The sequence below is a fragment of the Trachurus trachurus genome, assembly GCF_905171665.1.
Source record: "Trachurus trachurus genome assembly, chromosome: 20".
Lineage (NCBI taxonomy): Eukaryota > Metazoa > Chordata > Actinopteri > Carangiformes > Carangidae > Trachurus > Trachurus trachurus.
Genome location: NC_139911.1, coordinates 15,431,050 through 15,457,547, shown reverse-complemented (window position 1 = coordinate 15,457,547; position 26,498 = coordinate 15,431,050). Strand labels below are relative to the sequence as shown.

The 26,498-nt window shown below is 41.8% G+C and overlaps 1 protein-coding gene across 3 annotated transcripts; it reads left to right on the top strand.

The window, feature by feature from the left end:
• Positions 1–1,054: 1,054 nt before the first annotated feature.
• Positions 1,055–26,498, top strand: myom1b (myomesin 1b). Of its 3 annotated transcripts, XM_083995570.1 has the most exons (37): positions 1,061–1,221; positions 3,924–4,058; positions 4,195–4,369; positions 5,398–5,555; positions 5,754–5,846; positions 7,576–7,664; positions 7,845–7,886; positions 9,407–9,568; positions 9,712–9,873; positions 11,604–11,745; positions 12,343–12,542; positions 12,713–12,766; positions 12,897–13,021; positions 13,112–13,295; positions 13,379–13,553; positions 13,643–13,764; positions 18,176–18,372; positions 18,460–18,586; positions 19,359–19,543; positions 19,644–19,758; positions 20,182–20,338; positions 20,420–20,526; positions 20,626–20,670; positions 20,776–20,912; positions 21,043–21,187; positions 21,628–21,687; positions 21,987–22,054; positions 22,174–22,287; positions 22,839–22,898; positions 23,150–23,237; positions 23,327–23,365; positions 23,478–23,583; positions 23,985–24,148; positions 24,351–24,387; positions 24,629–24,651; positions 25,077–25,132; positions 25,250–26,498. In XM_083995570.1, exons 3-37 carry the CDS (start codon positions 4,259–4,261, stop codon positions 25,508–25,510), a joined length of 4,110 nt encoding a protein of 1,369 aa, XP_083851696.1. In that variant the 5' UTR covers positions 1,061–1,221; positions 3,924–4,058; positions 4,195–4,258; the 3' UTR covers positions 25,511–26,498. The 3 variants fall into 3 exon arrangements, with proteins under 3 accessions (XP_083851698.1, XP_083851696.1, XP_083851697.1); XM_083995571.1 differs by lacking the exon at positions 22,839–22,898; XM_083995572.1 differs by lacking the exons at positions 3,924–4,058; positions 4,195–4,369 and having other exon boundaries at positions 1,055–1,221.

Below are 26,498 nucleotides of genomic sequence, written 5' to 3'. Positions count from 1 at the left end.
TCATGTTGGCGACTCGTGTAGTTTGGTTGTGACATATTATATAACACTTGTAAAATACAGTGTTCATCAGACAGCATGTAGTGCTGCGACCCTGCTGGATGTCTTGTGCCAATCTCTTTTAATGGGCATCAGATTGCTGCTGTAACAGTTTAGGCATCTTGTCATGCTGATCATTGTGTGGGAGGGAGGCCTCAGTGTGTGACATGCTGTATCTCTGTCACGTGTAACTGTATTTCCTGAACAATGTCCAAACATCTGGCCTTCAACTGTATATACGGAGGGAAGTGCTTTCCATTCACATAACTGTTATTCCATGTTTCAACTTTTTTTTTTTATTCAAAAATGTGCCAAACATCTGCCACTGAATTCCGAGTCTTTAATTTATGTCACCTTTTCTTTGAGTAGCTGTTTATGAACAGGGTGGGAGTGGGAGGTGGGGGGTGTATAGGCTACTTCCTAGAGCACATGCATGAGACTGAAAGAGAGAGTGACAAAGAGCCAGTAGCTACCTGGCATTTGTTGCATGTGAAGCAAGTAACAATAGCATAGCTAAAGTTAGTAACAGTCACAGCTGAGACCTCTGTGGTAAAACCACAGCCTATAAGTCCCAAAGGTCTTGATGCAAAGAAATTAGAAAATATCAGTTAAAAATATGACTTCAGTAAGATTAAAATGAGCATGTGGGATGCAAGCAATGATAAGGTGATGTTACATTGTGATATGTATGTATTTGTTATATTCATAAATGCTTGACTTTCTGGATGCTGTCCAGTCAATATCAACGAATAAGGAATAGGTATAGAAAGAAATATATATTCAAGTACATGCACTCATTCATGAATACAGTAGATTTCATACATGATGGAAAGGCCATGAAAAAATGAAAGAACAGCAGATAACAACAAAACATTTAAAAGTAACTCTGTGTTTACCTGCATATCTGGCATTAATGCTCAATGGCAGAGACGTGCAACATAAACGCATTGCACTACGGGAGTTGACTTGCCCCCCAGCTCTGCTCCCAGCTATATTTATCTCCACCCTCACCATAAAAGGCTGTGACTGCTGCTTGGACACTCTGGCAAGGGCCAATATTATTTTTGTTGTGTAGACCGCAGCCCTGTGTGCACCTACCTGTGTGTCTGCTGGGATATCAAGCTTGAAGTTTGGAGTTGGACCATCTTTTCCTTTAAAGCTTTAAGTTTGAGGGGTTTGTGTGGGGTAAGTGGCAACTACTGTGCAGGGATAAGATGTGATAAGCCAGGTTGTAATTGTTGCATTATGTTTCTGTAAGCATGCTAAGACCATGCCTGATTGCCTGAATCTCATATCATGTCTTGCCAGCTGATGTTGCAGGTTTGTATTTGCAGGTTTCCCTGATGTTTTCCTTTTTCATCAAGATAATATTTTTGATCCTGATATGTCTACATCATGGGATTACATTATTTCTCCACAATATATTTGATCTTGAGAGCTAGAATAACACCCCATGTTCATCCGTGAGGAACATGTTGAAGTATATGAAAGCATGGCCAGCTTGTTGATGCAGCTAATTCCCAAAAAAACACGTTTTTAAAATAGTCTGTAACTAAAATTTCAATGGAAATCCCACTGAACCTATGATAACCATAAATCCACCTGCTCTTCAACACGAACTAACCAGACAGACGAACACATAGGCAGCAAGAAACTCGGGAACTCGGAACACAACTTGTACCAGGAGAGGTCGACTCGGCAGCATGTCTGGATCTATACCTTTCTACCAGAAGCACCATCGTCACTACGACCGTGACTACCGCAGCAAGCAGATGGAGTCTAAAATGAGCCAGTACCAGGCCAGCAGCAGATACGTTGCTGGCAGCAGCACCGCCACGAGCAGCAGCAGGAGCAGAGGGTAAGGGGGATGAGGAAGAGGAGGATGCCCTACCTTCACCATCAATCTACGTATTTCTCACAGGAAAGCCCTTGCTGCTTCCCAACCCCCAACCCCAACCCCCCACCCTCCCCTTAACACCATCGCCCAACCCAACTGATCAAGTCCACCTCCATCACAAGCACCGCTTTGGGATCATCTTTCCTTCTCTGCTGTGTAACCATCTCTCTCCCCCCTTTTCTCCCTTATGACTTTCACTTTGACCAAACCCTCAGTCACACCTGATGATTACAGCCCTGGTTGAAAACACCTTTGAATCCTGCATGCTGCTCTTTGCATGTAGGCTGCAAGAAGTCCTGTCTACTTTCATGCATGCTTAATTTTAATACAACTACAACCAAATGGTAATGTGTAACAAATTATAACTGTCCTTGTTAGATAAGGTGTAGGGAAGTTCACTGTCATGTAATGGCTGCGTTGTGGTATATGGCACATAGACTGAAATAGAATCCTGACCTATACATACCATGTTGGAGAGACAGTTTCTTATCCTTGACGTTTAAAAGCATAAACCCTTTATTGCTGTCTTTTTAAACCAGATCATGTAGATTATCATGTTTTACAAATCGGACTGCTTGTTGTTAATGGTTGTTTTTTGTGGACCCTGTTGAATGCAGCTTTAGGGGATTAAAATGCCTTATTGAGTGATGAGTGTGGTACATTGATGGAAAGGGGTAAAAGTTTTACAGGGGGACAAAAATGGTTGTGTTAAAGGGTGAATTCTCCAAAATCTGTGCAGATGTGGCTTCTATGTCCGACGTACGTCCATACATCAACCAGCTCAGATTTCCTGGTGTTTATGGGATAGAATATATTGAGAGCTTTTAAACTCAGAAATAACAAAACACCAACAACATGATGCTGTCTTTTATGGTGCCTGCTAAGTCTTTAAATACCCTGGCCTGGAGAGTGTGAACAGGTCAGAGGGCTTAGGTTTGCCTATCACTATCCCATCTTTGCAGTGATTACTGTGGACTGCCAGGCAACACAAATCTGAGCTGTGTTGAGGAAAGGAGGATTGTGATGAGATGATGATTAGCGGTCAGGGTGGTCATGACAGTGTGGGTACTGCAAAGATACAGCAGCGTTTATGCAGACATGAGCCTTGGATTTGTTGGAATGGGATAATCCTTTCCCAGATTACAGTCATGAAACCTCACCCCCAAGTTGTTGTATTGTTGTGGCTCTGATCCTGGAGGGTCAAGTGGATGTAAACGGTCACAGGCACAGGGACACTGACTCAGATTGATACAGCAGAAATGGGGGCAGCTGCCCTGTCACCTTTCTTGCCCCTGCCTCCTTATCATGTTCTTGTTATCTCATACTTCAGGCACCCTCCCCCAGCTCTCCAGTGCTACAGATAGCAGTGCTAATTCTTCCCAAACAACAAAACAATTTGAGTCTGACCTAAATTCTTCAATGGACAACCTGGAAAATCAACACATTAACGTAGATTAAATGTTTGATGTTTTGTTTTGTTTTTTCTGGCCACTGGCCTGTGGGTTTTATTGCTTCTAACGCATGCTGGGCCTACCAAGCCAGTGGATTTTAAGGGTTAAAGTAAAGATAGCTCTATGGTTGGATTGGTTTTATTGGGTCATTTCTTTCGGCACTTGTGATCCCTTTCCTCAGCTTATTTTAGGCAGTAATACAATGAGAATGATGTGACTTTGAATTTACTTTTAACAATACCTAAGGTGAGTCTTATGGGCTATGATTTGGATTTGCAGCAACATGTTGGTAGGGGTCTTTAAATGATTCAGCAAGTCGTTTTCAGTCGTCCTCCATGGTGGAGAATTACTTATTTTGAGGTTAGAATTATTATATTATCATATAGGTTTGAACTAAACCATCTACACTACTCTCCCACTGAACCCTAATCTGCCACTCATCCACCCATGACCGTAGCTTTACCCACACATGTTAATGTTATGTGATAAGTTGCTCTGTTTGACCGTGTGGCAGTTTGATTGTATTCTGTATGTCTCAGACTTAGAGTGTCTACACACTCTGGGCTGGAAGAGAACAGACTGAGCCCTTTACCCAAGAGAGCCAAGCCAACTTACTTGGCTGTGGATAAAGAGAACCAAATCATCGGCTATGTAGTGCCTGTCTTCAGGGGCAGGTAATTAACTCCATCCACGCCGTGTAAAACTGGAAATACGTACAAAAATGCTGTTTTCTTGAAGTTATTTCAGTTTTAATGGTATTCCTTATACTCCCCACCTCCATCCACATGGCTCTTCTCTGTTGACTCACAGTCAAGAGTTTGCTACAGGACTTTCGGATACAGAGGAAGCAAGGGTGAGGGACACTGCTGCATATATGGCCCGCAGGGATATGTTCACCAGTGGCATGGAGATGGAGAGAACAGAGCTGGTATCCAGGAGGTCGGCCATGCGCGAATCAGCTGAACGCATCTCTCTGAGCAAAAGGGTCAGTGGAGGAGAGGAGGTGTTTGAAGGTTATAGCCTACAGAAAGGCACAGGATCTAACAAACACATTGATGATGTTTTTTTTTTATATCTAAAAACATCTATGACAAGATTGTGACATCATGTTTATTTGCAAACTATCATACATCATCCCGGGGAACAAAGGCCCAGGATGCCAGGATTCATTGTGTGGGAGTAATAAAAGCAAACAACAGTGACTGACAAAGATCGGTTGGTTGGTTAGTTGAAATCATAGGCCTCAAATTTGTTGGCAAGGCAACAGAAGCTGCACATTGAGACACAATGGTGATGTAATGGCAGGGACAGCTGGTCCTCCGTTGACCAGGCAGGTGTGTTTGTTTGTAGTGACATTGCAATATTAAACTCATGTTAGGCTACATAACTCATTCATATTATCCGTATGGTTGTATAAGTGAGCATAATTAATTGTACAACTTCTCGGGAACGCCAAGTGACTGTGGCTGAGTGGTTGTTATTACCACTCCTTACACAAGGGAGTTATTTACGTCCCTGGGTGATTATGTGAAGTGGCCGGCCATTCACCGACATCATAAAAGCCACAGTGACCCCCCCCCCCCCCCCCACTGTATTTATCTGTCTCCACTCTGGCAGAAATCCTTACTACCGGGTGACAAATGCCTCAGGAGATCGTGTTTCTTGAGACATAGGGAAGGGAAGTAGTGTCCCATGGGTGTTGTCATACTATGTGCTGAGTTACTGGACGCACAACTAGATACCCCTAGCTATTCATAGGACATAATGAACAACATAGAGTCACTCTCGCAACACGTGTCAAGTTAACAAGTGTGCACACCTTATAAAAACAATGAATATTTATTGGAATCTTGCTCAGTTTGTGTACTTAAAATCTTTGTTTTTGCTTCAAGCATGCATTGTTAAATTCTTGTGGCATCTTAGGGACTGTTTCTTTTTTTTTTTTACATTTTCATTACGTTTATAGTTGGCAGTGGTGAAGTTATCCTGAGTGATCTACTCCTCTATCTTTAGATTCATGAACACGAGGAACACTTCAAGCGCATAAACGAAGACAGCCTGATGCACTCCCCAGAGTTTGTGATTAAACCTCGCTCCCACACAGTGTGGGAGAAGCAGTGTGTGCGGCTGCACTGCACTGTCAGAGGCTGGCCCGACCCCCGGGTCGTCTGGTAGGTCATCAACACTCCTCACCCATAACATAACCTCATGTCTGCCCTTTCTGTTCTCTCAACAGCCTGCTTTATTTCTTTAAGCTCCATCTATCCTCCATGGCTTCATTTTTTTTTCTCCATCTTTTGACTCCTTTTCAAGCTTTTTCTGCTTCCTTTGCTCTTTCTTCTTTTGTGATTTCTCCCTTCCAATACAAGGTACAAAAACAATGTGGCAATTGAACCGCTTGCCAATCCTGGCAAGTATACACTTGAGAGCAGATACAGCGTGCACTCTCTGGAGATTAACAGGTAGGTGTAGCTCTTCCCGTCCACATCGCTGAAAATCATTTATTCTTAAAGAGCCACTGACATCTTCTGTCAGAGTTTAACATCCATCACATTTCACCACCTTGACGGCATTTGTAGAATCACAGGAAACATTGTGGAAAGCCACGCCAAGTTAGCCTACGTTGACATTAGCTGGAGCTCCTCTTTAGCCAGAAAGAAATGACGGTCACCATTGTTAAGTTTACATTTAGAGTTTTGGTAACACTTTACAATAAGGGTCCCTTAATTAATGTTAGTTAGTACGTTATTAAGCATTAATTAACTGTTTACAGATATTTGAATTTATTTTTGAATTTATTTATTCAGGATAGCCCCTTGAGATGAATCAGCTCATTTTCGAGGGGGTCCTTCCACAAAAAGATACAATGATACAATGTCAGGTAAAGAAATAAAAAGAAAAACAAATACATTGTAACACAATGCAGGACTTACATACACACACACACACACAGACACACACACACACACACACGCAAGACAAGGCTCTCCTAACCCCAGCTAATCCACAAACGACCAGATATCGGAATAATAGTCAATTTGTGATATCATAAAAATTAAGTAAATAAATAATCAGATCAGATAAGAGAATCGCTATATATATATATATAGATATATTAACAATCATTATTATGTATTACTTAGGATTAGGAAACAGATTTATTAATGTAGCCTATTAGTAAGCAGTTAATTAATGTTTACTACTCAAAGTTAGTTAATAGATTATTAAGTAATAATAAAAGTTGAATAATAATTAGTTATCATTATGTATGCATTACTCAGCATTAATTAACACATTAGTTTATATATGAATGCTTAATAATGTACTAACTAACGTTAATTAAGGGACCCTTATTGTAAAGTGTTACCATAGTTTCTGCTGTCTGCCACATTACAACTTTACTATTCACTTAGCTTATTTTAGCAATCCCATGGCTACAGTCAAATTTGGTATTATATTCCCCCTAAATTTCAATTGATTGGGTAAAGTTATGAGTTCCAACTGATCCATTGAGATCAATCAAAAAAAATGAACAAAGAATGTGAAATATATATTTATAACTGTGTCTTTAAGTAATTTTCTCCTTAAATAAAGTCAAACTAGCCTGTCTGTAGGCTACATGTACACACCAAGCTTTGGTTTCACCTTTCTATCAAGCCTGTACTCTGAGGGAGGAATCAAAGCTTTGATTTCATGTGTGGCATGGTAATGTTGGTATCAGCTCTTATCCATTTCTAACTTGCCAAAACAGACTGACACTGCCGGACTGTGACCTGGAGAAGAGCCATGCTATTTCCCAGGCTGCCGCAGATAACAAAGAGCATGTCTAAAGATAGCCAAGATCACATTTGACCCTTTCAAAGAAGTGTGGAAACTATCATGACCCTACATTTTTCTTATGTTCTAGTAGAATATGTCTCGTCGTTTGGTTCCCATTGTGAACAGCACACAACAGGTATTTTGATGTGCAGAGCCCCACACCCACTGGTGCACATGACATCACCGGTGGTGTCTATTTATTGCCAGAGTATTCCTGGCCAGGAGTTATGGAACGCTTACAGTCAGGGCTCACATACTTGGTATTATTTACATGGTTGAGTGTGCTGAAGTTGAAGTTGAAGGGGGAAGGGCGCTGTACACATGAATCCTTAAAATCATGGAAGTTGATCACCCGATCCTCTGCTCTTTCAGATGTGATTTTGATGACACGGCGCAGTATCGCGTCTCTGCAATGAACTCCCAGGGAGAGCTGTCTGCGTTTGCCTCCGTCGTTGTTAAGAGTACGTTTCACTCAACACCATCAGCCCAGTGCTCTTCACATTAAAGAACTGTTTTTCTCACAAACACAAGCCATCACAAGAGATATGACCTCTCATATGATATCAATATGCAGCTCGTCACAAGTGTTATGTACTGTATATGTCTCATATATTAATAGCAACTGCTGCCATTCCTCATAGGGTTCAAAGGCGAAATTGATGAGGCCCTGCCAACACCCAGACGTAAGTGTTGATTCACACTCTGTTCACTGTTGTATTTTGATCCATTATTAATGCATTTTGTTATTTGAAGCTGGCTACGGTAGAATATCAAGTCAAGTTTGAAAGACTCATGGCCCTGATACGTTACTGCCTTATTAAACTGCTACTGCTAACATTATAGCAAAGGATTGTACATTGACATATTCAGCAGACATTAAATAACATTAATATTCATTTATAGTTATATACTGTAATTAACATAAGTTACATTCTATACAGCTCTAGTTTGGTCTTCACCAACTCATGGGGGAAAAAAACAAACATTTGGCTCTTAGCTTAACTCTTTAACATTTCTTCTCTGGCTAATTGCTAGCTTTGTTTGTCTCTTCTCATCTGCATGTTCCATACAGTTGGTTAGCTTTGTAGCTGATACAGATGTAGAGCCAAACCATGAGCAAAAAGAAATGAATCATCTCTTCAAAGTTAAACAACTGTGCGATAATGCTCTCTGCAACTGTCATTACAAATTTCCACTTTTGCATTGTGTTAATATTTTATTCAAGAGAGCTTTTATTTCATCATTATGCGGTTTTCAGTAGCAAAACATAAAAAAAAATTAAATGGAAAATACAAAAATGTCTCATTACATCTTCCATATAATTTGTGTATCTTATTAACATTACATTACAGTGGGGATGTGGGGGCTGAGAACAGTGGGTGCTACTGCACTAACAACTTTTTTGTTTCTTTAATGCTGCGGCGACAATGCAGGGGCCAGTGCTGAAGGTAACAGGTTCACAGGAATCTGGTTTGACAACGTTTTGGTGAACTTGATGTTTTCCACTGACTATCTGTCCATGCATGGCCACTCTTTTCTGTGTCGACGTTTCCACAGTAAAGCTCCACAGTTTTCTCCAGGAACTGTGATATCTGAAGTAACACACCTCGAAAAATCTACTGATTTTTCAGCGTTTTAGTGAAAATGAGCAAACTCTGTGCAACCTTTTGAGGTTATGTTCTCATAGGTATAACGACTGTGCAAGATCTTTGCAAGAAAACTCTTAAAATCATTAGGTATTCCATCCTGCACATAAATAAATATGTAGATAGTTAGAATAATAATAAAGATCTCCATTGTACTTTAAACTAATTCCACAACAGAAAGTTTTTTTTCTGTAATTTTATTTGGTTCTCTTGTTTGTTGTGCTTCACTATTCAATGCATGATCACATGTTGTCATATTCCTCCCATTTCTTTTTGTGAGCACTGTCTTGTCATATCAGAGTCCGTCATTTGGTCTGTGTTTGTGTTATTGTCTTTGATCTTTACACAGCTGCTATGTCTTTTTCTTCTCCACCTTTTTCTATGTTGTGGTTGATCTTATTCATGTTTTTTTCTGTCGGATATGAGTTTTGATTTGATAATTTTCTGTCTTTAATGTTTTGCTTCCTCCACATAATTTGAACAGTTGTCTTTTAAAGAATCACCACCGTACCATAAAATCCAAACTCTGACTCTGTCATCACCTGCTTCACCTGTAGATGGCCCAGTGTCTGAGTATGGCATCACCTTCCAGACTCACATTGTTGACAAGTTTGGTGTGTCATTTGGAAGAGAGGGGGAGACCATGAGTCTGGGGTGTACCGTCATCATCTACCCTGCACTGCACCGCTACCAGCCAGAGATCCAGTGGTACAGAGATGGTCAGTAGACAAGTACTGCTCTAAAACGTTGACATTGGTGCAGAATTTCTGCATAAAATATATAAATTTTCACATTTCTGTCCTTAATGTATTGTTTTTTCCATATATTTTACCTTGCTAACACTGACTGGCATGTGTTCCAGATGTTCTGCTGTCTCCATCCAAATGGACTCACATGCACTGGAGTGGAGACCAAGCCACACTGACGTTCACACACCTCAACAAAGAGGATGAGGGTCTCTACACCCTGCGTGTCATCACCAAGTCTGGATATGAAACCTACTCGGCCTACGTCTTTGTCAGAGGTGGGGACACTATCCGTCACACTTAAAGGTCCCATATTGTATAATGCTAATGAAAGAAATTTCCTTTTTTTATGAAGTAGGTCTAGATTCTATATGAATAGTGTGAAAATATCAAAGTGCTCAGACCACACAGAGATGCACAGGCAGGATTTGGTTTTTCTCCGAGCTTACCTGAAATCTGCTACATTTTTATTTGATCACTCAGAATACAATAAGCCAATCAGAAGAGAGGCTCAGAGCATCCTCTCTTCTGATTGGTTCATTGACCTGTTTTAACTCAAGTCTCATAGATGAGATTCAAAGCTACTGGAGACTTTAAACCATCAGAGAGCAAAAATATAAATGGCACTCAGACCCCAGATGAGGGATTATAATGTAAATACCGCTGCTTCTGTACTAGTCTTTATATTGTTTAGTTTACAAGCTCAACCCAGCTACATTTCATATTTCTCTGAGTGTGAATTGTTCACAGTCATTATTTTAATATCAAAACATGAACAGGGCTTGGTCTAAAATGTTACCTCATGCACATTCGGTAAAGGTTTTGAAGCCTTTGATTCTTTGAAATGTTGCGTATCTAAGATAACTCAACACTGACATTTCAACTGCAACCCAAGTCAACAGAAGGTAAATGCAGCCTGATACCCCCAGCTTTCCTCCAGCTTTGTTTTTATCGTCGTATGTCATCAGATCAAGGTCAAAGTCACAACAGCGTGTCCTCTGGCACCTGACGACAAAACCACTTGTAATAGCTAAAGTGTATGAATGTGAATGAGTGGTTTTAAATAGGATATGTCTAATAGAGACCCCACAGAGTGGCAGCTCCCTGGCATCTGTTTGAATACTCTGGAAAAAGTGATCTGTGAAGCTTTGCTGTCTTCAGAGACAATCTGACCTTTGAACGCTTTCACTTATACAGGGGAACCATGTTGAGTAGCTAGAAAATAGATCCTGCTATTCCCCTGCTTCAGCTCAGGGTCGCGCAGCGAAGGAGAGGCCAGGTACAGTCTCCATAACAAAAGGCTATATACAGTATGCCCGGCTTCTCTCAGTCTATTCTCAGAGAGCTCAGCTGGGGAATGAGTCTGTGGCTGTGAGCTCAGATAGACACTGTAAATAAGTGCTTCAAGGAGGAACAATAGGCAGACACTTTCCTTACTGCTCTCTATGGCTTCCTCTGTGAGCCAAAACACTTATAATTATCCTCTCTCTTATGTCATTGAAGCCCTCTGTTAATACATAACATATGTTGGATATTCATTTCATGAAGTTAAATTCTTCTTTGTAATTGCAGACACAGTTTTGAAGAGTATAAGTAATATTTTGCCTTATGCTTGTAAAGGTTGTACAGGCTATGGTTGTACAGGCTACAGACACACACACATATACTAATACATGCTCTGACTTTATGATGCAACTCCTTCTGGGTGCCCTGGTTTTACCCTTATGTTTCTTTAAGAGTCACCTCTCTGATCCCCTTTCACCCAGGGGAGGGCTACTGCTAATTCTGTCCTCCAGCCACTGATTGCTCTCAGCTCCTGTTTGACTTGAGGACCAGAGACATTCCTGGCATCAAGCCCTGTAGCTACACAGTTAAAGACAGAGCAAAACACATATAAAACAAGAATTAAACATTGTAGTTTGGGTTACTATTAAATGCAATAAGAAAAACAGTGGAACATAAAAAGTGGTCATGCATGTGGTGGTTTTGTTTTTACTGTGTGTTTCAGATGCTGATGCGGAGGTTCAAGGAGCTCCAGGTGCCCCTCTGGATGTTCGCTGTCTGGATGCCAACAAGGACTACATTATTGTCACTTGGAAGCAGCCAGCTATTGATGGTGGCGACTCCATCCTGGGCTACTTTGTGGACAGGTCAGTCAGTGTTAGTCTGACTTTTAACACGGCGGGTTACCCAGAAATGGTGATCTAAATTAAAGCCTCCAATAATGTATAAAAATGTATTTGTATAAAAATAGATTTTTATGTTATTTTTTATTATAAAAGACAAGGTGCTATCTTAGTACTGTCAATGCATCAACGCCATCAGCCCACAAAGAACTGTGCATTGCAAATCAGCAACTGAGCCTTAAAATGAGCCATCAGGACTTCTGTAACTTTATGATGTCATAACAAACCAGTCCCTGCTCTCCACCAAGCCCCGCCGGCTCAAACACATTGTTCGACCTTGTGGGATTTGTTTTCTCTGAGGGTTTACCTAAAATCTGCTCTTTTTTTTATTCAGCCATTCAGAAAACAGACAGAGCCAATCAGAAGAGAGGCCCAGAGCTTCCTCTTTTCTGATTGGCTCGCAAATCTGTTGTTACTAGAGCTCCAGAGAGAAGCTTGAAAGAGGGGATGTGAAAAAAAAAACATTGAGATGGATTTTGTCTCTTAAAATCATGAATATATCTCTTTATGAACATCTACACTTCATATCAAACAGTGTAAATAAATATATATAATATACAGGTGTGAGGTTGGAACCACCCACTGGATCCAGTGCAACGACACCCCAGTCAAGTTCGCCCGCTTCCCTGTGACTAGCCTGGTGGAGGGTCGTTCATATACCTTCCGCGTGCGTGCTGTCAACAAGAGTGGCATGAGTCGCCCATCCAGGGTGTCTGAACCAGTAGCTGCCATGGACCCAGCTGACCGCGCCCGTATGAGAGGTAGAACCAGGATCAAACACACTCTGCCACTCCTATCCATACTCTAAGAGCCTTATAATAATATTAATAATACTTTTTTTTCTCATTCAGTTTAATTTTATGAGATTAGAAGAAAAATCTAAAACTAGAAAATCTTTGATGATGATGTTGATGATGTATTTTACGGTCAGGTACTTCTGCCCCCTGGACTGGACAAATCATTGTCACAGAGGAGGAGCCGGCAGGTGGGAAATCTCATTTTTATATGAATTATATTCTCCATGATATGATACTGTGACAAAAGGTCGGAGGTGGCTGAGGTTTCTGCAGCCCAGCTGCTGTTTTTACATTTTCCTTCTATCTTTTGACCATCAGAGGGCATTGTTCCCGGCAGACCTCGTGAACTAGAGGTGACAGAGGCCACCAAGAACTACGTGGTGCTGAGCTGGAAGCCACCAGGAGAGAAAGGCCTGGAGGGTGTCATGTACTATGTGGAAAAGGTAAATTATACCTTTTAAAGATGCATCTGCAACTTAAGCTGGTGTATCAGTGATGGATGACGCCCTGACCCCTGCACCCTTGTTTGTCAGTGTGTGGCGGGCACAGACAGCTGGCAGAGGGTCAACACAGAGATCCCGGTCAAGTCCCCTCGCTTTGCGCTGTTTGATCTGGCCGAAGGAAAGTCCTACAGCTTCCGTGTCCGCTGCTGCAACTCCGCAGGTGTCGGTGAACCTTCCGACCCGACCGAAGCCACAACAGTTGGTGACAAGCTTGGTGAGAAAACACACAAACTTACACACACGTGTCATTGAAAGCAGCAACGATAACCCTAAAGTGTACATTGTTCTGTTCCACAGATATCCCATCTTCCCCATCCAAAGTTGTCCCCACTAGAAACACAGACACATCGGTTGTTGTGTCCTGGGAGGCGTCCCGTGAAGCCAAAGAGCTGATTGGATATTACATCGAGGCGAGTATTGTGGGCAGCAACGTGTGGGAGCCATGCAACAACAAGCCTGTAAAAGTTACGAGGTACTGACGATATTCTCCACATTGGAGTTTACATTATAGTAAAAAAAAAAAGTGTTGCCACTGTCACAGCTGATCAAACATGTTTCCAGGTTCATCTGCCACGGGCTGATGACAGGAGAGACGTACGTGTTCAGGGTGAGGGCAGTGAACGCTGCAGGACTCAGCCAGTTCTCCCAGGAGTCTGAGCCCATTGAGGTGAAGGCTGCTATTGGTGAGTGAGATGAAGTCAGAGGATACTGGGAATCAGTGGTGTAGTCTATTTTTTTAGTGGGTATACTGCTTTTTAGGTGGGTATACTGTTCATACTTGTATCACTGGTGGTTCTCAAACGGACCCCAAAATTGACACAAATTAGACCATGGACCTAGCCAGGCTAGCGCCGCCTACTGGTTCCGGCAAATTTAATTTGCCTCAACCATGTAGTCAGGGAACTAGCAATGCGTTTCGGTTTGCTCCGTCCGCCAGAGCGGACGGACCAATCAGCGAACAGATGGGTAAGTGAAGGCGATGACGTTGAACTCAAGCGCTCAAGATTAACCTATGAGCTTAACCGGTGTATAGCACACGTGACCACCAAGCAGCAGCGATTAGTTGAAGCAAATGTAAGCAACCGCCTCCCGGAAGCAAACGAATCCCTATGGCTCGTGTTCAGACGCTATATGAAATGTAATGAAGTAAGCGGCTGATGCATCAGGCTACCATGGACCCCCATTGGACAAAATTTTGAAGCAAACACCAGAAATACACAAATAATCAATGTAGGTTTAAATTAGGCGTACATTTTTGAAAGATTATAGAGAACATTCTGGAAAAAAGTGGTAAGATAATAACAAAAAAGTTTTTTAAAAAAATTAGAGAAAAGAATTCTAGAAAAAGCGAAAAAGTGGTAAGAAAATTTTGAATAGTAACAAGTAAAAAAGAAATATTGAGAAGAAACTGGTAAAATTTCTCAAAAAAAAAAGCCCAAAAATAATTTTAAAAAGTGATAACATTTCTGGAAAAAAAAGTTAAAAAATTCTAGGAAAAAGTGGTAAAATCTGGGGACCCCCTTAAACCCTGTCAACCCTTCCACTTTGAGAACCACTGCCATATACTGTAGTTAGATGGTTTTGTTGTCCTGGGTATACTGAAATATTTATGCATTTTCAGTGGGTATACTGAGTATACCTGAGTATCACATAGACTACACCACTGCTGTGAATTACACTTTATCATGTTGTTTGTCTACTCAGATTTGTGACTTAGAGGAAAAATCACTTAAATAATATACTGTATGTATAATATGCTCTATTAGAATTTGCCCATTTCTAGGTATTTGAACACTGTATCGTAGCCTGTTATTGTTCTCTTGAGATGTGTCTTCAGCTGTTTTCACCATCAGCATCTACACTCCCACACTCTCTCCACCACTCTGTCACCTTGAAACCTTATTCTGCACTGACTTGTGCCCCACCCACCCAACCACCCTGCCACCCAGCCACATCCACCCCACCACCCCACACACACATGCCCCCCCACCCTCCTCCTCCTCCTCCCTGCGCAGCCTGAGGCGGGGTCAGGGTCAGGACTTGTAGACCACCTCTAATTTGGGTCGGGTGCGATCCAATTCAGCGGTTGTTACAAACTCGCCCGGTATCACACACCTGCACCACCACCACCATTATCCCTCACCTGTCCTGGGCACAAAACGTGTCGGCAACCCCAGCGTGGTGTTAAAGGTACCAACACACACCTCTCCCATCCCACTAGTACCCCGAAACTTACTGAGTTTCTCTGTCATAACCTCTCTCCTAGCTACTAACCTGGCATTGGCATTGCTTTGTTGGATAATTTAAAAAAAATTGATGACTTGAAAATACATTATTTACAAGTTTAAGTCAAAATAAAGGAACGCTTTGACACAAAAATGTCTTAGGAAGCTTGTGAGTTATTTCTTTTGCATCATCTTGGCACTAAATGTAGTCAATTGTTTCACTGACAAGTGATGACTGACCAAATCTAATATAATTTCAGTTCTTTTCTGTGTAACTATAGGTTAAGCCTTTTTCTAAATTCTGTGAAACAGTAACATTATGAATATATGACTTCACAGAAAGTTGAAAAATGATGATACTGAATCAGAGCCCTAACATAAACTATGCACAACAAAGCATATCTGCCATTGTTCTATCTGTCAGAGATGCTCTTTCCCTCTGCGTCGCAACTCACACCTCTCAGCTTTTGGATGTCACTCATTCACTGACCGGCTTTGTGCTGAGCAGCATGCTCTTTTTTCCCTTTTGAAATACACTTAGTAGGAATGCCAATGGATTTCCCTGCACACTTACACAAGACATTACCAGGACCACTAGTACTAAAATAAACTCTATTTTCAATATTGCATCTTACATTCAGGGAAAAAATAATGAGGGAAACAACAGAAAACAGATAAAACCAGTTACACTCAATCATAAGACTTAACACTTAACACACTTTTGAGGGGAAATATATGAAGTAATGAAATCCATTGGCGTTGTTACTGAAGTGAAGTGTGATTTCATAAAGGGTTGGCGCAAAGCCTGCACACCCACACACACTGGCTGTTCTACTTCACACGCATGCATGTTCTCATGGTCCCAAATGAGGCCGAGCAGCCTCCACACATGGATGTCACTCTCTGGCCATCTTGTCTTCATTTTTCCCACCCAGTCAGATGAAGACATTTTACTCAACTTGATAGGCTGATATGATGAATATTGCTTTCTTGTGTTCATGCCTGTCTCTTGTTTTTGCATTGTCAATGTTGTGTGACTGTTGGAGTAAGAGCTGTGACCTGTGAATGGATCTTATGCTTGTTTGTTTGTTTTTTAAACCCTCTTCTGCTTTTCTCTGCTAACTCCTGTAGGGGGCGGCATCCCTCATGGTGTGTTGCCGGAGATGGGGCCGGGGGGTAACGTGGGCCGACTAACTGAGCACAGGCCACGCTGGACGGGCACGCATGAGACTGTCCAGTCCCTCCCTGACACTATGCAAAAGTGCAATAAAAAAGCTCAGGCTGACACTGAAGCCAGGGAAGGGGCCGGGGCAGCTGGCAAAGGCCTCGCAGAGCCTGTGGAGAGTAAAAACAAGGGGGGCAAAAGAGGCAGTGTGTCCTGGGCCCCTGACCTGGCAAAAGACCTGGTCTCAAAGCCTGTGTCAGGCTCAGTTTCTAACTCACCCACTGACATAGTCGCAGCTGCACACTTAGACCCAGTCACTGCTGAGGCTCAGGACGGGGCTGTAGAGGCAGCCAGCGGGCCTCAGGCCAGGCAGACACGTAAGTTCTCTGCTAATCTGGAGACGGCGAGGCCGAGGAGAGAGTCGACAGGTGAGCACCGGTCACAGAGACAAATCAAACTGAACACATCGCCATCCCCCCCTCAGGATCCATTAAAGGTGTTCAGAAATGGCCGTTTGTCCTGTTTGTCGCGCCTCCTTCTACGAGTTTCCACGAGTTCCCGCATGAGTTTACCCGAGTAAGGAAAACAAATTTGATTGGTCGTTATCGAGCGGGCGGGATATTCAATGCTTGGGGCGAGATCGAGCTCGGTGTGTGTGCGTGTCTCAGACGTTTGATTGACGGACGACGGATCCAATATCAGTGGCTGATGAATTGTGAGCAACGTGACGCATAATTCGTGCGCCTGCGTTATCCAATGCGAAAAAAACTACCCCACTTTCATCCCAGATTTACCCAAAAATTGAATTTTGCACAAAGTTTGGGCTACATCGTCAGTTATTACACTAATTTTATGACCCAGAGTGGAATCAAATTAATTTTTCTTTTCTGTACACCTTTAAAGTCTCCCACCCTGACTCTCATAATAAAAAGACAAATTTCCCACTTTCATACTCAAAACAAAGCATTTAAAAATCTAAAATAACCAATAAGCAGGAGGTGAAGTATGCTCTACTGGTATTCTTTTCTTTAAGGTAAGTCAATGTCAAACACCACTGAACTTTAACTCAACACAGCCACGCTTGTCAGTAGTTCAGTTGGCCGCCACCTTCCCCCTCACAACCGCCTCACCCGGTGGCCTGGTGTCAGTTACCTGGCACCTCTGGAGCTGCCACCGCTCCAGATATTACCCAGAGCGCTTGTAACACACACACACACACACACACAGCTGTATATGACTATGACAGGAGCCAGCCAATCCCACCCTGTACTTGAGAAGTGGGTCATCTAGCAAACACAAGAGCAGGACACTGCTGATCTGAGGCCTGTTGGGTAGACGTTGACCTCTGGGGCACTTTGACTAAATAGAGGAGGGCATCAAGTTCACGTGACTATTTGTGTATGACAGGCCGATTTATTGTCACCATGTTACGTGATTCTGCTTTTGGAGAGACCTTTTACACACAGTCACTGAAATCACTGTGTCCTTTGTCTGCATTTAACCTTTCAAATTATAAGTGTAAAGGAATAGTTTCATGTTTTGACATTAAAAATCATTTCGAAAGACCAAGTTTAAATTAATGTTAACAGCTGGGTAGAAACATTAGAACATATCACCTCACCGTAGTGCTTCAGTTTCCCATTACATCACCCAGTTCCCCCGCTGAGGCACTGTGGTGTTAATTGGACTTTTCTGTCATCTCAGCCTCCCCTACTCCACCCTATGGCATCAGCGTGCTGGAGTGCGTGCGCGACTCCATGGTGCTGGCCTGGAAACAGCCGACCTCCATCGGCGGGGCTGACATCACCGGCTACTTTGTGGATTACCGTGAGGTCATCGATGGCGTGACGGGCAAGTGGCACGAGGCCAACATCAAGTCTGTCACCGAGAGGGCCTACAGAGTGAGTGGATAGGAAATACTAGAGAAGATGTGGGGTTTTACAGCTCAACAAGATAACGTCATGGTGGACAAAACTTTTGTCTTCAAGGTGTCTGACCTGAAGGAGAACAGGAAGTACCAGTTCCAGGTGCGAGCAGCCAACATGGCAGGTGTTGGCATCCCATCGCTGGCCAGTGACACCTTCCTGTGTGAGGAGTGGACCATCGCTGTTCCAGGTTGGTTGGATGTTATTGGGAAGCATTATGGGAAATGTCAGTTTCAGTGTTTTGGATTTTTTCCCCCATTATTAATTGTTCGCCCATTTCTTTTTTTACGTAGCCTACCACAAGCAGATCCCTCAACTTTATGGAAGTACAATACTATACAGCTAGAGTTTCAATTTAGGGATGATAACACAATGTAAATATAACATGAACTTCTGCATAGAAATTATGCAAAGTACTTTGATATTATGTTAATTGTACTAAAATCAGAGCGTCTCAAGTCTTGGGGTCAAGTCCTCAGGGTCCTCGTTGTATAGGGGAGAAAGGTGATGATAACTCTAGGGGCCCAGCGCCCAGTAGGGCCCTCAAAAAAACCCAGTAGTCTAATCTTTGTATGACTGAATTATTCTGCATAAGACCCTGACTAATACTCATAGTAATGCTTCATTAGCATCAAAACAAAGTAGGCTAAATAAAAAATGATAATACATATGTAGTCTAAGAAAAAAAGTGGAAAAATCAGGGGCCCACTTTGGTATTCTTTCAGGGGGCCCAGGATTCCTAGCAACGGCCCTGCAAGTCTTGGACGCTGGTTGCTGTTGGATTGATTTGGCAATGATATTGTAATGGTCCATAAACGAAAAAATATGTCTCTTTTCTTCACAAAAAAAAGAAAAGATAGGAAGTTTTCTTGTTGAACTAATTGTCATCCATCACTTATAAACCCTTTGAACATCAACAAAACAAAACAAAGCCTAAATGTTTTTGCACGTCTGGACCACAGGACCTCCTCATGACCTGCAGATTAGAGAGGTGCGCAACGACTCTCTGGTGTTGCTATGGAAACCACCTGTGTACCAGGGCCGTGACCCGGTCAACGGCTTCTACATCGACATCAAGGAGGCGGACGCACCGGAGGAGGCGTGGAGAGGAGTCAACAACAAGGCTACAGAGAAGGCGTACTTAAAGGTTGTCATCATCATCTTCCTCCTCTTCTCCTTCATCTTCATCCTCACACACGTGTCAGCGGCCCGGGGCGTCATCTCGTTCTTTTCCTTTCATTTTACAGATTAAGAATCTGAAAGAAGGAGAGACGTATGTGTTCCGTGTTCGTGCCCAGAACAAAGCTGGCGTTGGAAAAACGTCCGAGGTGACAGAGCCAGTCCTGGCTCTGACCAAACCAGGTAGGAGAAACAAAGATGGCGACCATGATGAGTGTCCTCCAGATCAGTGGTTCCCAACCTTTTTTGGCTTGTGACCCCATTTTGACATCACAAATTTCTGGCGACCCCTGCAGTCACGTGATCGCAGCCGTCAATCAAGATGCACCACCTCAGATATTTTTATATGCTGCATTTAAACTCGATAGAATACAGTTGTTTAAGTTTGTGTATGGTGTTTTTAATCATAATTATAAAAAGAATAATAATTAGTTTAAAAAAATATATATCAGTAATTTTTTTGATCAATTAGACATTTCAGGCGACCCCACTTGAATTCCACGCGACCCCACGTGGGGTCACGATCCCAAGGTTGAGAAACACTGCTCCAGATCCCCACAGTGTGACTTCATCTCCGTTTGTCCCTTTCCCTCGTTTCTGCTTCAGGCACCAAGGAGATCGTTGTGGATGTTGATGATGACGGTATTATCTCCCTAAACTTTGAATGCGGTGACCTGACCCCTGATTCCAAATTTGTGTGGTCCAAGAATTACGAGGAGATCACAGACACTTCCCGCCTGACTGTTGAGACCAAGGGAACCAAGTGAGACATACATGTGGACATTTGTGAAGCTGGGACACTTTAATTGACTTTCATGACTAATAATACAGAGTCTTCTTGCAGGTCCAAAGCTGTTTTCAACACTCCTGAGGATGAGGATGTTGGTATCTACTCCTGTCTTGTCACCCACACCGATGGTGCTTCAGCCAGCTACAACCTCACTGAGGAAGGTAGATACATGTTCCAAGAAGTTAATGTGAGATAGGCTACTTCTTTTTTTTTTTTTTTTTTGCTTCATCCTGTTTATGAATCTTTTCTTCTGTTGTTAGAGTTGAAGAAACTGCTGGTGATCAGCCACGACCACAAATTCCCCAGTGAGTGTATCAGCTTCACATCCTGTTGCTGCTGTTTTGAAGTGTGTCACGGCCTGGACTGGTTTCTAACTCACTCTCTCTCACTCTTCTCACCCCTCACACTAGTTATTCCCCTGAAGTCAGAGTTGGCTGTGGAGCTGATGGAGAAAGGCAGAGTTCGCTTCTGGCTGCAGGCAGAGAAGATATCGGCTAACGGCAAAGTCGAATACGTGTTCAATGAAAATGTTCTCAATCAGGGGGAGGTCTGTAGGCAACAAAGTCATTTACATGCACAATATATATGCACACAGTTTATAGGAAGCGTTTTTTTGTGTGTGTGTGTGTGTGTTTTACGGCAGTTGAGGCTGAAAATGTTGAACTCCTGTTTTGCAGAAATATAAGATGAACTTTGACAAGAACACCGGTGTGATTGAGATGATCATGGAGTCTCTGACTCCGGCCGATGAGGGCACCTTCACCTTCCAGATGCAGGACGGGAAAGCAACCAACCAGTCCAGCTTGGTGCTGATAGGAGATGGTATGTTCAGGCACAGTGAAAACAAGACTTGTCTGGTCCAAAATTGTATCGAGCTGGGTTTCACACAATACTTAAAACAAAATCTTTAGTTGATCATTAGTTTTTTGCGGATACTTTTTGGTATGGAAATATAAATTATTGGTAATTACAAGTAATTACTTATTATTAGTGCTGCAAAGTAGCTTTACAACCTACTGGTCATGTTACAGTTGGAAGTGATGTAACTCCCTTTTATGAACACTAGATGGCAGAAAAACATTTAAGAATGCATTTTGTAAAAAAAAAATACAAAAAAATACAAAAAAAAAGCTAAGAAATTCATTCACATTCATGCTGTCAGATATTTTTAAGTAACAGATAATAATCACATGGTTAAATTAGGAAACATGAAGTGAATTGAGTGAGTTGAATCATGAAATATCTTCTCTTTTTGTTTTCAGTGTTCAAGGCGCTGCAGAAGGAATCTGAGTTCCAGAGGAAAGAGTGGTTCAGAAAGCAAGGTACAGGACACACATGGTTACCACTTACTGGAATTGTCATATTGATAATTATTAAATTTGCTGATAAATTTTCTTGATCTTGCAATAAGTTATTTTTTGTCCTCAACAAAAGACATAACAAATGCAATCACAGTATCATAGAGCTCAAGGTGGTATCTTTAAATGTCCAATGAACAGTCCGCAACTCAAATCAAATGGCTTAAATGAATAGATAATCAAAATATTTTACTATTAATCAAAACATTTAATCTCTGCTTTAATTATTCCTAATCTACATACACCTGCTGTGTTTGCTGCAGGTCCTCACTTCATCGAGTACCTGAGCTACGAGGTGACTCCAGAGTGCTGCGTGGTGCTGAAGGTCAAGGTGAGACACTGTTGTTGTTGGACAAACAGTCATTTTCCCTGCTGTCAATTCTCAAAGCACAAACACTATGAGTGAGTGTGTTGATTCTTCCCACATTCCTCTGCTGCGCTGCCTTTCAGGTGGGCAACATGAAGAAGGAGACCACGGCGCTGTGGTACAAGGACGGGCGCGAGATCAAAGCAGACGAACATCTGGGCTTCTCTGAGGGAGTGCTGAAACTGGAAATTGCTCAGGTGAGGGGATGAGAAAAGACCCCAGTGTGAAGTGTGACCAACATATATATGTGTGTATATTTCTGTATAGTATAGTTGTCACTGAATTCATTGATGACTTCATATATGACTGTAAACGGTGGAATCCTTGCTCTGGTTATGTCTATACATCAAAAGTGTATGGATCCTTCCAATTTTATGGGCTTCTTTGATCTTCAAGAGTAACAGGAAGTAAGTGAACAGTCAACAAAGGACTGTTACAACATTTATTCTTTTTTTTTTTTTTTACTAATTTCCCTAGGGGAGTTGAGCATTAACTTTCCTTAAAATAAATCATATTATAAAACCTAACAAAACCATTCAAATAATTCACACTAAATTCCAGGACGCCGTTGTCACTCTCTCTGTCATCCTCTCACCGACTGTGTTTGCACTCTGTCCTCATCCTGTTTCACACCAGTCACTCCCATCCCACTGTATCGTCTCTGTCTGTCCGAGTGGCGCACAGTGGCATGCCATCACTGCCGCCCGTATAACCAATAAACATGATGTCACATGTGTCCCCATTTCAGCGCGACTCCCCTGCAGACACAGCCCACAGTGCCGGCGACGTAATCTGGAGAAGACTAAAAGTTGGGATCAGTTTTCTGTTGTCATCATGGGCCAACGGCCGTGACTGGTTTTGAGAATGAGAATGCTTTTTAAAAATCGATGTTTGTTTGTTCGTTTGTCTGTTGGCTTTTTTGCTTTTGCGTCATATATCTGTTTTCTGCAGCACCCATAGCAGAAGAGAAAAGCTTGCCTTTTCAGATGAATACATGTCATATTCCTTACAAAATGTTGGTGATGATGCAGAATCTGACATCCCCACTTCCTCCGTCAGATCACCAAGAAGGATGCTGGAGTGTATGAGGTGGTTCTGAAGGATGACAGAGGAAAGGACACTTCCACACTGAACCTGACAGACCAAGGTACCTGCTAGTAGTTACTGAATGCACAAACACAGTCAGAGCCTGAATCCACCAAATATATCACTTTAAAAAATCTTTCTCTCTTCAAGGTTTCAAGGACTTGATGAACGAAGTTTTCAGTGTTATTGGTGAGCAGAAATATTTCCTCCCCAAAGAATATCACAGCAAATTTCTTTTAGATTTTCTCTTTCACCAGAAATAGATATTTGAATGAGCTTGTGCTGTTTTCTCTACTTGCAGCCAATTCCTCCACTCCTCTGAAGATCACCAGCACAGATGAGGGCATCAGACTCTACACCTTTGTCAGCTACTACAACGATTTACTCCAAGTGACATGGCAGTACAAGTCAGTACTCCAGACACATTTATACATAAGCAAGCATGTTTATATTTCTGTTTACCACTAGTTACAATTACTACATAAAGATTTATTTCAAGCTCTCTATCTCCTGTTTGTGTTTGGAATATTTTAAGCAAACTTATTATTATTTTAAACAGTTTCACATGCCACAAGTAACAAGCACCACCTGTGTGTCGTGTTTCCATTGATGCTTTTGCACAAAATAAGTTTCTAATGGATAAAGCTATTTTGAGTTTGTGTTAAAGAACAATAATTATGAAGATATTTTGTAATATAACGTATTCAAGGCCCTATGAAGAAATTTAATTGAAGCAGTGCTCAAGTCTAATACTAAAATAAACCCTGTGTCTTCTGACATGCCTCTGTGTGTGTCGTCTCTCTGACAGGGACTCAGCCATCGCCTTCTCTGACCGTATAAAGAGTGGAGTGGTGGGAGAGCAGCTGTGGCTGCAAATCACCGAGCCCACAGCGAAAGACACGGGCAAATACGCCATCGAGTTCCATGACGGAAAGGGTGGCCTGAAGAGAACTGTCGATCTGTCTGGTCAAGGTGAGACCAGTGTATTTCTAATCTCTTGCTAAGCCACAGTGCGATCATACTCACTACATTTCATGACCTTAAATGGACCGGTACATTGTTTTGTGGTATTATAATTATTCAGAATAAGGAAAATATCAAAATGCATTAAAAAAAACTCACACTTAGTCAATAAAAATGATTTAGATTCTTACAACTTGTTTTTGTTTTGCAGCGTTTGACGATGCTTTTGCAGAATTCCAGAGACTCAAGTAAGTTCCTCTCTGCTTCATGAGGAGCCTGTTTCTTATTTCTTATCTTTGTGTAGTGACGTACGTGTTGTACTGTGCTAAACACATGTGCAGAGCTGTTTGTAAGTGTAAACCTATGTTTTCCTGGTTCAAAGGAAATACGTGATGTAGTGCTGTCTGCATGCAGATTGAGTTTTAGCTTTCACTTCTGATTCTCAGCACCTTTGACCTAATTTACTCTTCCTTGTTTTTACCTCTTCAGAGCTGCTGCTATTGCAGAGAGAAGTAAGTAGCACTGACTTTACAGTGAAGCCTCTGTACACTTAGTAATCTGTGTTTGACTGTTTTTAGGCCTAATGATGAATCATCATGAAAACTGTCAGTTATACTCTTAGGATATTTTTAAAAAGCTATGATTTTATTGTAACTAAAACTAAATGCATCTCATTCTGTCCAGCTAATCTTGGATTTCCCTTGATTAAACAAATTACTTTTAATGCAACAATGCACCAGACTACATACAGGAGATGTTAACAATATAACAATCAATATAGAAATGAATGTAACATTAAGATTTTGCAGTTTTGATGACTTGCTGTATTGCAGTGTGGTCACTTACTTGGTGATGTTGCTTTCGTTTTGATTAAATTTGTTCTACATTTATCTATTTTTATTGTGGTTATTAAAAAAGAACACATTGTTTCTTTCAGACCGTGCTCGAGTTGCAGGAGGCCTGCCTGATGTGGTCACCATCCAGGAGGGCAAGGTAAAGTAGTTAAGCTGAGTGTGGCCTGGACATTAGCAGTTACGGGGAAGCAGCTGGCAGTCATTCTACATGCTTAAATGTAATTATTATCACTGTGATGTATTGTCCGTCCATCAGGCCCTCAATCTCACCTGCAATATCTCGGGCGACCCCGTGCCAGAGGTCACCTGGCTGAAGAACGACAGGGAGATCACATCCGACGACCACATCATCCTGAAGTTTGAGTCAGGCAAGTTCGCCAGCTTCACCATCACCGCCGTGAACACGTCGGACTCTGGCAAATACAGCATCCTGGTGAAGAACAAGTACGGCACAGAGAGCGGGGACTTCACTGTAAGTGTGTTCATCCCTGACGAGGCGGGCGGCAAGAAAAAATAAAAGCGGTCCAAATCTTGTCGTAAATATGTATAAAAGAAAAGCACTGGAAACAGTTCAAGGAAGAAAAAAAAAAGTTTGAGGACGTGTTAGATGTTTGTGTAGAATATAAAATTCACTCTTGTGGTGCTAACTCTAAACCTCTAAAATAATATCTGATAGTTCAGAGAGAAATCCAGACATCTGACTCCCAAAAAATACCCAAAATATTACTAGTGCAATTTTAGTTTTTGTTTGTGTAAAGTTGTGGCATGCAGACGGGAACATGTTGGTATCAATATTACTCTGTTTGCTTTAGAGGAAAAAATGAAACATTATTCAACATAGGAAGGGCAAAGATAGTAGTTTAAGACCTGTTATGTTGATCGGATGCAACACTAAGTCAAAGAAAACCATGAACTTAAAGTGTCTGTCTATGAAAAAGCCATGTGGATGTTTTATTTGTTTTGTTTAGTTTTTTACATGTTTTATCCCCATTTGCCACAGATTATGTGGATTTCACTGCTGAACACAAACTGAAGCTATTAGCCACTTGTTAAACAACAGTAGGTACTTACGAGCAATGACTAGTCTTCTTAATCACTGTCACATGTAGCAAGTCCTCTGGGTGGTGTATTCAGTGCTGGTGGGAATCCAGAACGTCGAGAGTTATTGGTCAATGGTTTCAGTCATGAATTATCAACAACAGCTTTAATGGTGTGTTTCCAGTTGTCAAGTCTCCACAAATTACAGTTTTTTTCTAGGCCTGTCTGTCTCATGTGGTATATATGCCATTGAAAGTTGTTATTGAAACAATCATTATTAAAAAAACAAACAGAAGTAGGCCTTTCATTTCTAGATTTCAGCTAGCTAGCCTGTTGGTTGGAAATAGTCTCTCCAACTGCAACAAAAAGTTGTCATCCTCTTTGTTTTCTCAAATAGCAGACTATGTGTCCACTTTTAATGTGTTAAGAGAAGGCCTCTCAAGTGAAGACTACTAATGTATTTGAAC